Here is a 14,021-nt window from a genome sequence, read left to right on the forward strand (position 1 = left end):
GTGAACGCTTAAGAGCTTTTTAATGCTAGTATTTTCCACTAGATCAAGACAGGGCAATATTCCACCTTTCCTTTGTGTCCCTCCCCACATTCTAATCTCTCATTCACCTTAAGGTCAGCATGAGCCCCAAAATCAGGCCGCCAGCCTCCCTTCCTCCCTCCAGGCATACCTTGTAGAGCGTATAATGGTTTTTCGTCACTGCAAAGATGAGGTTGATATTGTTCTCTGCCAACTTCTCTCCAAGCAAGGCAAGGGATGGGTAGTCCTAAGGCCAAGGCAAAAGTCAGGTTGTAACATTGCTAATAGACTGAGATACTACCCACCAGGCTCCAATATATATTCAGTCTCAAGAACAAAACATCTTCCCTGGCAGCCCCTTAAAGCCCCTTAATAACCGAGGCACCCCCGCTCCCAGCAGCTCCTAACTGAGGAAATGTGTAGAGAAAATGCTGCAGAAAAGGACCCTCTGGCACCTACCAAACTAGACGTACTCCTTCTACCCCTCCCAACCCAGAATGGAGACATGATGAGTGCTGGTTTTCCATACTGGACTGTGTCTCCATCCTTTCAGCAGAGATGGGGCAAAGCAGGGAGACCCCCAAAACAACAGCCACCACATCCTACTATGTATCATCAGTACCTGTTTCCTTTCCTCTCTTCCCCAAGACCTTTCCTCCATGCTCTATTTTCCTTTTCCTATGCCTAACAGCTGGGCCTGCCAATGTCCCCCACAGATCCTACTCAGCTCTGCTCAGGGCTCAGGATGGCCAAAGAGGCTGCTGGCCTCTAGACTGAAAGTTGGACCATGGAGGGGGAGGAGCCACAAGCAGGAAGGGAAGGAGGAGGCTGAAGGATTTTATGGGCTAATGATGGGTACAGGTGTTCATATCAGTTCTATAGTTATCAGGTTTTATAGCTATGATTACTTTTTCCAGACCCCATTATTATTAGATGATATGGAAGGCTTGGACACTGGCTACTTCTTAAAACTGGAGAAAATGAGCTTGTCCAGCAAAGAAAATTAGTAAGATTTCCTCTCTAGACAGGCACCAGAATGGATTTGGGAAGGAAGAGGCACAGATTTTTTTTTTAATTGCATAATAAGTGTAATAAGATCTTGGTAATTATTGGGTCTGGGTAATAGGAATATAGGAGTTCATTTCACCGGTCTATTTATTATTACATATTTTTGAATTCTTGCATAGATTCCTTTAACTTACATGACCATGGTTACAGACTCTTAGGAGTGGAAGGTCCTTGGGGCTTCCTACTCCACGCAGGATGCCGTCTGCCTTGCTGAACTCAGTGCCTCAGAGAGCCCATTTCCAGAAGCCGGGAATTTTTGTCTCCACTTGTCTTGTCCTATAATTCCCATCCCAGTTTTGATCTCTGCAGGAGCACAGTCCTTGCCCCCCGTAAGATCATCTCTCCTCTTTGAGATTTATCCTCTTCCCTCAGTGAAACTCTCTGCACAATGGCAGAAAGGTGAACCAGCTACAGAAATCCCTGAGAAGTGTTTTTAAGTTAATGAAGATTTCTGGAAGCCCAGCTGGAGAAGATGGAAGAACGAAATCCAATCTCAAGAATGGAATGGAAAGTTAGTGAGTAGAGGGCCCAAGAAAGGTGAGCCCTCGGACCACGGGCAGAGTCACAGGGTCCAGCCCTCACCATTTGATTGGACGCAGTGTACTCGTTGGCCTCGTTCAGGTGGCACTGGCCGTCATGTGGCTGCACCAGGCCCCCCAGTTTTCCATCTAGTGCGATGTGGGGCACGTCGTCTGTTGTGAAGACTAGCAAGTGCAGTGCGTCCTTTCGCCAGCCGATCTTCTCCTGAGGGATGGAAGTTTGATGGGTGCAAAGCCTTTCTGGACCCTGCCCAAGCCAACCCCAGAGCATCAGACAAGGCACTGGCTGACCTCCAGTGGTCATGGTCTGAATCGGAGGTGTGTACCTCATAAAACCACTGGAAAGGGATTCCACGGAGCTAGGAAGAGACACAGCCTGAACTGGGGAACCCTAAATGCCCAGAGACAAATTTCCCAGGCATGGTTCACATAGGCCCAGGCACCTGGAGCTCTCCCTCCAGCCCATCACACTCTTCCCTTCCTCTTTCAGTTACCTGAGGGCTGCTTCTCCTTCTAGCCTCGCCTATTATTTCTTCCCCGCCTATTATCCCGCCCCCACCTCTCACGACACATTCGAGCTGGCTGGCTGGCTTGTCTAAGATGATGGGTAAGTGTACATTCTAGTCCTGCAATTAGATTGAACCATTCAGAATGTTGTGCTCAAATGACTAATAGACAGATCTGTCTTTTGAGGATTTGGTGAAATCTGCCATCGATGCTGGTAGGTATAAACCACTCTAGTCATTAATCGAGCCACTTTGGTGTTTAAAGTCAATCAGATTGCCTCTTTTCTATCTTCAACGCTTCACTAAATGTAATGTATCCTCTCTTTAGTTTGAGACACAGCTGTATAGTCTGTACTGCAAGAGAAGGACTCTATTTTTCACACTTAGCCACTGTGGTCTCAACTTTACATGGTTGTTAAGAGTATCTGGACCCCCTGCACCAAAAACTGAGGTCAAGTAGCCATCTTACTAACCGTGAAAGGGCATCCCCAAACACACTGGTAGCAAGGTGAATATATGCGGGGTTTAAACACTGCTGAGAGCTATCGACACGTACATATCTGATACTGAAATAGGAGATTGGATTCAGGGACTTGACACGTTAAAAGCTATCACTGTTACGGCAGATGAGAGGTTGAGGGTATCATCCTCTTTTTCTTATCACCATATTGATGGATAAAACAGCCTTCCAGAGCTATGTTTTCTTACTTGCTCCCAAAGCAGCATAGAAACAAAAAAAAATAAATAAATCACAGAAAGTCAAAGTGAAAAAGGTGTGAAAAGAAGTCAGCAAGGACTGAAAGCCGGGAGGCCTACTGTGAGCAAGGGACTTAACCTTTGGGGAATCAGTTTCCTTGACTCTCAACATTCATTCAACATACAACTACTGAGCTCCTACTGTGTGCCAGACCTCATTAAAGGCACTAGATCTACAAAAACAGCTTGCTCCAGACCTCAAAGAGCTTAGAGTCAAATGGAAACACAACTTCAATCATCATGATTAGCTAATGAAGGTAAAAACAATGTCATGGGAAACCGGAAGAGAAGGAGGTAGGAAAGCCTTCTCCGGGAAGATGAAACTTAAATGGAGCTGGAAGGATGAGGAGGACTCTTCAAGGAAGATAGAAAAAATGAGGGAGAAGGCAGAAGCGGGTGGGAAGTAGGGGTGTTCTAGGCACTCATGAAGGCACAATGAAGAGGCCAGGGACATTTTCAGGACCTGGAGTGAAAAACTTAGAAGGTCCCTTACAGTGATAACATTCTAAGCATGACGTAATTTATGGTGTTAGACATCGAGACAGTGGTTCCCACAAGTGGCAGGATTGGGGTGGGGTGGGAATAATAACTGGAAGGGGTCACAAAGAAGCTTTTGGGTTGCTGGTAATGTTCTGTTTCTTACTTCGTATCTACTTTGTGAAAATTTACAGAGATGCATTCTTATGTATAAATATCTGTATGTATATTATACTTTGATAAAGAGTTTAAAACCCTTAAATTAATAAAGCAATAATTTAAACCATGGAATGTAGAAGGAGGGGGAGTGAGATCTTTGGAAGATAGAGCATAATCAAGAGAGTATAAATCAGAAAGGTTTTTTTTGCAGGAAAAATGTGGCTTTCTTATCCAGAAGGGCACAGCAATGTGCTAAACACCCTAACAAAAAAGTAGACCAACCTTTAATTCGAAAAGGTGTATAAGAACCTTAAAGAAAATCAAGAGACTGAATAAATGGACAGAGAGATCGTTCTCATGGATAGGAAGAGTCAATGCTGTTGAGAGTCATTTCTGTTCAGAGCGATCTATAGATTTGACACAATCCCAATCAAAAGCCCAGATCTTTTCGAGAAAGTGGCAAGCTGATTCTAAAATTTATATGAAAGACAAACAATGGAGACTGGCCAAATAATTTTGAAAAAGAACAACAAAGTGTTCTCATTATCTAAGGGAGACTCATTATCTAAGGTTGAGGTTCATTATAAAGCTACAGTAATCGAGACAGTGTGGTACTGACAAGAAGACAGACGCATAGACCAGTGGAACAGGACAGAGAGACGAGAAAGAGATATGGTCAATTCAACAGAAGGTACCGGATCAACAGACATCCTTAAGCAAAAACATTGTTTAACCCGTACATCTCACTAAAAATAAAAACTAACTCAAAGTAGATCACAAACCTCAAACTAAAAATCTTTTGGCAAAAACCGGAGAAAGCTTTGTGACGTTGGTATAGGCAAAGATGTCTTAGAGAAGACAATTCATAGGATATAAAAATTTATGAACTGGACTTCATCGAAATTAGAAATGTCTGCTCTTTGAAAGATACCATTAAGAAAATGAGGCACAGATTGGGAGAAAATATTTGCAAAAATAAAAATCTGATAAAAGAATTATATTCAAAATATATCAAAGAACCCTCAAGAGTCAATAATAAGAAAACAAACAACTGAATTTGATAGAGACTCGGAACGACATTTCACCAAAAAAGAGATATGGATGGAAATCAGTACATGAAACACTAGTCATTAAGGAAACGTACATTACAACCATAATGAAATAGCCCTTCGATAGCTACTCCAATGGCAAGCAAACCAACCCTGATAATACCAAGTGCAGGTCATAATGTGGAATAATCAGAATTCTCATAATTGCTGGTGAGAATATAAAATGTTTCGGCGAGTTTGGAAAACATTTTGGCAGATTCTTATAAAGTCAAATATATACTTACTATCAATCTGAGAATCCTGCTTTTTGGTATTTACCCAAGAGAAATGAAAACTTATGCTCACCTAAAAATCTCTATGCAAATATTTACAGCAGCTATTCATAATCGCCAAAAACTAGAAACCACCCAAATATCTGTCAAGTAGTGGATAGACAGACACGTTGTAGTACATCTGTACAACAGGATAGTATTCAGCAATAAAAGAAACTACTGATACACATGTTGGATGAATATCAAAAGCCTCATGTTAAGTGAAAAACGCCTGACTCGAAAGGTATTTAATTTACTAAGTCCATTCATATAATATTTAGGAAAAGACAAAAATATAGGGACAGAAAACAGACAGGCGGTTGCCAAGGTCTGAGGATAAAGGGAGGGAATAAACAACGGAGGGACACTAGGACACTCTGGTGATGAAAATAATCTATATCTTAATTGTGGGGGTGGCTATAAGTCTCTACATCTAAAAACAGTGAATTTTACTCTATGTAAATTATCTCCCAGTAAACCTGACTTTAAAAAAAAAGAAACTCTTATAGAAGTATATATCTTTTGACTCAGTGATTCAGGGAAAGATGTAAATATCCTACTCACTGAGAACAGTTAATTAAGTCAGTGGAGCTACCTCCTCTATGGCCGTCAGAAATTATGTTCATATGAGTATGAAATTATGTGTAAACGTGTATAATATCAAGTAAAAAAAAAAACAAAGAATATGGCATTGTAGTTGCAAACTATGTAAGAAACAAGCATCACTTGCTATTAAAAAGACAAAAAGAGAGATTGAAAAAAATACACCATAATGGGGTTGGGGTTGAAATTATGGGCAATCTTTTTCTTTTTTCCATTTTTTCCAAACTGTCTTTAATAAGCAAGTATTACTTTTACAAAACTGGGCTCTGAATGTTGGCTCTGCCATTTGTTTTGGTCTCCTTTTCTTCCATGCCAGCTTCTCAGGGGACCTGCAGGGACCTAAAGGAGAGTGGCAGCAAAGAGACAGAACAGAGAACCAGAGTGTCTGATGATGAGCATTTGAATTGTGTTGCTACTCCTAATTTCCCATATAGTTTTGGCCAAATTATTTAACACTTTGAAAGCTTTTTGATTGTCAGCAAGACAGCAATAACAATACTTAACATCTATTGATCACCTGCATTATTCCATTTAATCCTCACTGCAACCCTTGAGAAGTAGGTAATATATATGGAGCGCCATCTTGTAGATGAGGAGACTGGTGTTCAGAGACATTAAGTAACTAGCCTAAGGTCACCAAACTAGTAAGGACCCAAGATGCCAGATTCAGATTACTTGCCTCTCATTCAAAAAGCTAAACTACCCAATCATATAGGGAAAGAGGAGGGAGTGTGTGCATATGTGTGTGTGTGTGTGTGTGTGTGTGTAATAAATGTAATAATTCATGAAAGTGTACATGGTAGGCTCTCAACTAATGACAGCCAGAACCAAAATAAATGTTTGTTGAATTAAAAGGTTGCATCTGAAATGGAAAGAGCCCCACAAATGGAGAGCGGCACAGCATAACAATAATAAATTCTGTTTTCTCTGAAGTGGATCCTTGTTATGTAAGTGATGTTAACAAACTTGGCCCAGAGGTTTGGCCCAGAAGTTGGGCTTCAGAGCATGAGTCAGGACAGGCTTATTTATTCACCCAAGCTTTGGGGCTTGAAGGTTTTACAAGATTCTACTCCACAGATAATTTACATTTGAAATAACTTTTCTACTGTTTGCCTGGTCAGCAGAGCTATCTATTTTTAAGCCTTAAGTTCTGTGTTCCATGTTTGGGGCAGACGGCAATAGTGAGAAAATGGCTGGTTTTTTTGTTTGTTTGTTTCGTTTTGTTTTTTAAAGAAAGAAAACAGTTAACTACCAAATGGAGTAGGGCACAGGGGCTGGAGTATGCGAGCTTTGGAACAGATGAGGCTGAGTTCAAATCTTTGCTTTGCTCTGTGAGACCCTGAGTCAGTAACTTAACCTCACTCCACCTCAGTTTTTTCATCTATAAAATGGAGATGTCCCTTCTTTCCAGGGCTGATGCTAAGTTTAGACATAATGTATTAAAAAGTAGTTAGCACACAAAAGGAACTAAAAAAAAAGGTCTAATTATTACTCTAAGACTAGTAATAACTTTTACATTTCTTCTCTCCTTTGCTACTTGATACATGAAGCTCCACAACTGTTCAGGGACTATGAAGTATAACATACCGAAGAGTTTGAAAGTCTTGCATTAATTAAAACCGCAATGAGATTCTACCACACGCCTCATAGAATAGCTAAAATTAAAAATGCGAAATGGGTGAAGGGGGTCAAAAGGTACAAACTTCCAGTTATAAAATAAATAAGTCATGGATATGTAAGGTACAACACAGTGACAGTAGTTAATAATACTGAACTGCATATTTAAAAGTAGCTGGTGGATCTTAAAAGTTGTCACTACAAGAAAAAAAATTTCCTAACTGTATGGCAACAGATATTGACTGCACTTATTGTGGTGATCATTTTGCAATATATACAAATGTTAACTTATTACACTGTACTCCCAAAACTAATATAATATTATGTCAATTACACTTTAGTTAAAAAAACTAAAAAGACTAATGACATCAAATGCTGATGGAGATGTGGAAGAAATGAAATCATCATACGCTGCCAGTAGGAGTGTACAATGGCAAATGTAACTTTGGAAAACTGGAAGTTTCTTAAGAAATTGAGCAAACACCTACCAAATGACCCAGCCATCCTTCTCCTAGGTATTGGCCTGTGAGAAATAAAAGCATACTTCTGTAGAAAGACTTGAATATGAACATTTATAGCAGTTCTATTTGTAACAGGCAAAAACTACCAAATATCCAAAGCAATCCAAATATCCATCGACAGGAGGCTGGATAAACAATGATACATCCATACAATGGATTACTACTCAGTAACGAAAGGAATGAATGGAGACACTTGACAGCACAGTTGAATTTCAAAGGCCAAAAAAGGAGCATATACTGTATTTATAAAATTTTAGCAAATGCGAACTAATGTGTAGTGACAAAAAACAAATTAGTGGCTGCCTGGGGTAAGAGGGAGAAACGACAAAGGAACACAAATACTCTTTTGCGGGGAGAAGGATATGTTCTTTATCTTGATTGTGGTGTATATGTATCTCATGGATGTGTATATATGTTAAAATTTTAAAACTGTGCACTTTCAATATGTGTAGTTTATTGTACATCAATTATACCTCAAATGCTATTGGTTTTTAAGAAGTTTTGACTTGCTCAGATAGTCGTTTGAATACAGTAAATTATATGAAGAGAATAAGCACCAATAATGTGCTGACAATATCCTTTACACATATTCTTTGTTCGGTGGCAGTATCTGCATAGCAGTTGGGGGTTTGGGCTCAGATGTTTGGCAAATTTCCCTTCAGCCCCACATTTGCCTTGATTTGTCTTGTGACCTTGGGCAAGTTACCTAGTCTTTCCCAGTCTCAGCTTCTCAGCTCTAAGATGGAGATAATAGCACCCATAAAATAGGGCTGTTGAGAGGATTAAACAAAATGATACACAAAATGACAGTAGTAAACAGTCAAGAATTGACAGTTATTGTCATCATTATTTCCATGGAGTTGAAAATCTGTGACTTCAGTCTGTCATGCAGAAGCATATAATCCTATCTTTGGGTTGTAAGGTTATGGGTGATGTTTACCTCCTTTCTGCTTAACAGCATTTTCTAAATTTTGGGGTTAAATATGTTTCTCTTCTTATTTCTCTTAAAGAAACTACTTTAAGAGAAATAAAAACAGACCTATTTGTTCGGCTAAACTTTTCTCCATTAAGTAAAGACAAAATTTTCAAAAGCCAGTTACATTCGACGTGATAGAAGTCAGGCGTCAGACGAAAATGTCAGAGGTGGGAGTGATGGAAACACACCGGGCTCAAGTCTGGCCAAAGCTGCGACTCACTTAACTTCCCTTTGTTCCCTGGTCAAGTCTGCATCAAATTCACCATAAGGTCTGTCAGCCTTCAAACTGCCAGTTCTCACACCTGCTCAGGAGGTGACCACACCTTTTTTGTCACCAACAGAGATAGGTCATAGGACAGCCTCCTCCTCTATTCCATTTGCTTGCAGTGTCTGGTTCCACGGCCTTAGGATGCTTCATAAATAAAGGGACAACCTTCTGGCCTCTCCTCTGATCTTTCTGTCCCAGAAGAAGGAGTGTTCGTCCCTCTGCCAGGAAACACAGCCCCAAATCCCACTCTCTTTAGAGAATTTGTTCAGTCAGTCCTTCCTCTGCTTCCTTTCCATGTGCCTAAATATCTGCTAATGACTCACTTTTAATAACCCTTTTGTCCCAGCTACTCCACCAGTTCCTCATGACTTGTCTCCTTCTCTCTTTTTCTCTCAAGACTTATTGCCTCTATTTCCTCTCCTCAATTCTTAAAATCTGAGCTTTCCACATGACCTTTCCTCTCTGCCCTCCTCTCTCAGACAGTGGTTCTCAGTTCCCTGTCTCTCTCCCTCACAGACAGTGGCTCCCTGTCCTAGCAGCACCTGAGGGTCCTCTAGGGACCTTAACAATACTAATGCCCAGAGGTGCTGTAACTGGGCTGACCTATAGCCCTGTCACTGGGGTTTTTGAAGCTCCCCGTGTGAGTCTAACATCTAATGTACAGCCAAGGTTGAAAACCTCACACTGAGGTTCTGCCACCAATCCCACAGTCATCCTCAGGCCTCACCTTGTGGCCTCTCCGTTGCTGACCAGGGCCTCCTTCAAGCCCTTCTGCCCTTGGCTATCAGGACACAGCACCATCCAAATCCCCTGCCGTCCCCTCCACCCCCACCCCACCCTGGCAGCTCTGGCTGCTTGCTGACTCCACTCTCCTTTGTAGAGATTTATCCAAGTTCGTGCATCTGCTTGGAAAACTCACGATCGCATCTCAGCCCACTTGATCTCTCTCCTGAACTTTACTCCCAGATCTATGCCAAAACCCAGACGTGTCTGCTGTCACCCAGAACTCAACCTCTTCCTGAATCAGCTGCCCCTACAGGCGTCCCCATTCCCAACAGAAGGACTGTAAAATGCTTTGTCTAGAAGCCTTGAATTCATCTTTTTCATCTTACTTCCCTGCTCCCCCAGCAGCACCCACCCAGTCCTGAACTGCTAATTCTCTTCTAATCCATTCCCATGACCTGTGCTGAGCCGAAGCCTCCAGGCCATGCTGCTGGTTTCCCTGCCTTTCCTAAACACTTTGTGTAAACAGACAAAGCCTGAGGCTCACCTCCCTGCTGGCCACCAGCCTGCATTCTGCCAGCCCAGTGTGATATGCTCTGTGATCCACATTTATTCCAGCTGCTCCAGGTGAGCCACGTACGTGGCTGGATGGCCATGTTATGTAAAAATCAGCCATCCATGGACTCTGGACACATGTGTCAGAAGTAATGTGTGGCTGCAGGAGCCGTCGCCACGCTCAAAATCTCTGATTCCATCCAAGTCACAGGAAGCAAATCCTCTCGTTTTGTGGGGAACCAACCAGTCCAAACAAGGCCAGAGCCAGAAAGGACTTTCTCAGGGAAGAAACTTAGCAGAGAATTCGCCCAAACTCTGCTCTGTCCTCGGAAAGCAGCAGAGATCTGGAGCTGGGGGAAAAGAGGAAGCCCAGTCCCGAAGGGGCCCAGTCCCAGAAAAACAAGAGCACTGCCCTGGCACGTGCTCAGCTCTCAGTGACGAACAAGTGAATGAAGACAAACAAAATCAGGGCCGGCTACCAAAAACCTCTCTCACAATGTCTACAAGTCTTCAATCACATCCCTCACAATTCCAACAGCTATTTAATATGCTTTGGAATCTGTCAAACTTCTTTTAAACATATAAATGTGAGAAGCATTAAGGGGCTGTCTTAAGTGAAAACATTTAATTAAATCACCTGCCATGTGCTAAGATTTGAGAAACCTAAAGAGAATTGCAGAAAGGGTGGTAATAGGGAGACAGGATTGTCTAATACAAGCTCAGGAGGGTAGATGAAGGGAGAGGGGCCAGGGCAACCAGTGAGACGGAAGACTTGGGCAGCTGGGCCTAGAAGTCAGTCTGGAGCATGCAGGGGACACTGTAAAATGGTGACGAGGATACAGCGGTCCATGAAAAAAGGAAGCAGAAAGAAGATGGAAGACCAGGCATTTCAGCCTTTGAGACAATAAAATTGGCTCCTCCCAAGAGTGAAGACAGACTTGCTGGCTTGTTTGCCTCCGATATCTGGCCCCGGAGAACGTGGGGCTGGGGAGAGAAAGGAACGAGGACAGGGGGTCAGGATGTGGTTTCTCTGTTAGAGGACATGCGCTTCCGGCCTATGGGGCAATTTGGTTTCTGGGGTTGGAAGGAGTTACACTCAGAAACTACAAGGCCTAACAAAGGAAGAAGCTCATTCAAGGCACCAGGAATAGGCTTCTGCCCTCCTCACCCACTTCCAGTCTGTCCCCGGGTCCCCTTGAACAGCCTGCCCCACGCCACGGGGACTTTTCCCACATGGTAAGGTGGCTCCATGGAGAAGCCACTAAGAGCCAGGGAAAGCTTTCCAGGCACCAGCCTAAAGCAAGCTGTGCTTGGCACACAAATGAGTATGCACGGAGAGTTCATGGTCATGGTGTCCAAGTACAAATGTGAGAACCACAGAAGACAGGCTAGAGGGGCTACTGCAGAACAACAGTACCAGTGGTTACCGGGCAGAAAAACTGACGCAAAGGAAATAGTAGCACCTGAAGTTTGGAAAGAACCCCAGATGTTGGCTCATTCAAGCGCCAATCAATGCAGAGATCTGTCACCTGGTAACCACCCTCATCAAGGGCAGGGAGCCCCACATACACTCACTGTCACATCTGGCAGCTTGTTCTATTACTGATCTCTGTTAGAAAATTCTTATGTTGAATTCAAACGTGCCCCCTGTGGCTACCCTCGTACATGCCCTGGTACAGCCAGAAGTCTGTCTCTCTATTCTCTATAATGATGTCTGAAGTCAGGTCACATGTTGCTTCCTGTGGTATCTCTCCTCCTGGTAAACCTTTATCCATTCCCTGAGGATGCAGCTTCCAGGCCTGGCACCATGCACTTACTGCCCTCCACTCTCTCACTCGCAGCATCTTTCTTAAGCACAGCCCCCAGAGGCAGTCGCAGTCTCCTCGGTGTGGTCTGACTGCAGAGGAAAGTGGAGCTGGGACTTTGGCCAGCAGGCCTTGGAGTGCATGTCCTATATTTGGCAGCTGAATCTCCTGATGGGCTCACGTGAAGTCTGTGGGTCCCCAGATGCATTTCAAAGTGACTTGCTTACACAGGGACCAAGGCAGAGCACAAGTGAGAGAGGCAGGGAGAGTGCAGGAGAGGGCCTAGAATGCCGATTCCCGGGAATCTGAGAAAAGCTGATGCCCCACTCCGCTGCCTTAGAAAACATAGGTGGACACCAGCCTGAATGTGGGCTGACAACACTCACAATACTCTCTCTGGTAAACAGTGTTCAGAACACAGGGGAGTCCTGCAATCAAGAAGCCATGCAGGGACGTTTCAGTGAGGATAGAAACACTAGCTTTAAATGACTAGGTTTTCTGATCTCAAGGACAATCTGTCTGATTAAAATGAATGGTCACCCAAATAAACAGATCCTCCAGCCAAAGGTTGATATGGCCCATGAGCCCAGTTGTCACTCAAAAGTACCAGTCACATGCTCCCTCACTGCTGGATAGGATCCACCATCTGAAAAAGTATCTCCACAGCACTATCTGAATGAGACCAAAAGCAGAACCCACGGTTCTGAGATGCCCTCTGAACTGTGAATGAGAAGGCAGACATCAGAGTTCCCATTGCACAGACAGGGAAGCCAAGGTCAAAGGAAAGCATGCTCAAAGGGCTGGATCCATCAGCACACTGGCCTGGGATGGGACCAGTGGTCTCCCTGGAGAATCTCAAGGGTTGGCAGAGCCATGTTATAACTGTTTCTGATAAACAGGATACTCTTAGCTCCAGAGATCAAGAGCATGTGCAACCATTTTCCCCTGGGACCGATTCAGTCCTGTGCCACGTCAGTAAACTGGGTCATGTGGGAAACTGAAATGTTTCCTTAGATGAGGACTTGGGTCTCTGTGGAAACACACTCATCTCACTCCTCCCTGCCTGTAGCAAGCACTCTAATATCAAGAACTCTGCCTTGGTGGGTACAGTTCCATCTCTGGCGCTGTCATTTCTGGCTGTAAGACCTTCGAGAATTTACTCAAACCTTCTAGGCTTGTTTCCTCACCAAAAGGAGAAAGTAAAACCACCCCGAAGGATTAACTAAAATAACTCCTGTGAAACCTGGCAGAGAGCTTGCTTTCTCTCAAAGCATCAGGCAATGGTAATCAATAACATCATCAGCATCAGAGCCTCAGGGCAAACACAGGGAGGCAGAGACCAAGGTGGCCCTCTGAAGGACAAGAATGCTGCGATTCAACTACTAGATTGTAAGGGGCCAGACCTTCCACAGTCAGTGTACTCTGTTGGCACCTGAGGTTGTTACACAGGCATCTGTCTTCCAACTGGAGTGATGCTCACGGGACAGGAGCTGAGGCTATGCATCCCTTTACCTATGCATCCCTCACAGAACCTAACAGGCGTCTTGCATATAGTAAGTAGTCAACAAATTTTCAAAAGTCATAATAAAACACTGCACATTAACCTTTCAGGCAAGCACTGAGAGAGAGAACAAGTTTGGGGAGATGAGAAGAGAAAGGGGACCAACCTGACCAGTTGGTGGGCAGTCCCCACACCAGATCTGAGCTTGGAGACGGAGGAGTCTGAATTCCAACACAGCACATAATGAAAAACAAGGTTAGATTCCTCTGTGATTGGCTCCCCCAATCATGCTGACATTCAAGTCTATTTTTGTTGCCTTGTAACAATAAACATGTTCTCATTAGCAGTTTGTTTTTCATGCTTCCATCTATACTTTGCAATGAAAAATCTTTTCAAAAAATATTTTCTGTGGTTAAACTTCAGGAGGGCAAAAGTGTAGTATTTCTTCCCTTGGGGAAAGGAAATCCCAGCCTGTGACTCAGGATTTAGACATTCATCTCAAACCCAAGCCTCAGCCTCATGCAGTAGGACTGCTTCTATGGAGAGTCCAATCTGCACTTCATCTTAGC

General features: G+C 43.3%; 1 protein-coding gene across 2 annotated transcripts in view; it reads right to left on the minus strand.

The window, feature by feature from the left end:
* The window catches only part of ITGB5 (integrin subunit beta 5), a 106,536-nt gene that overhangs the window by 49,620 nt on the left and 42,895 nt on the right, over positions 1 to 14,021 (minus strand). For both annotated transcript variants that reach the window (XM_039843235.1, XM_039843237.1), the window contains exons 6-7: positions 1,669 to 1,830; positions 170 to 265 (exon numbers count right to left, since the gene is read on the minus strand). In XM_039843235.1, the coding sequence (XP_039699169.1) occupies positions 170 to 265; positions 1,669 to 1,830 (258 nt within the window). The remainder of the gene's footprint in view (positions 1 to 169; positions 266 to 1,668; positions 1,831 to 14,021) is intronic.

The sequence above is a fragment of the Pteropus medius genome, unplaced genomic scaffold, assembly GCF_902729225.1.
Source record: "Pteropus medius unplaced genomic scaffold, Ma_sr-lr_union100, whole genome shotgun sequence".
Lineage (NCBI taxonomy): Eukaryota > Metazoa > Chordata > Mammalia > Chiroptera > Pteropodidae > Pteropus > Pteropus medius.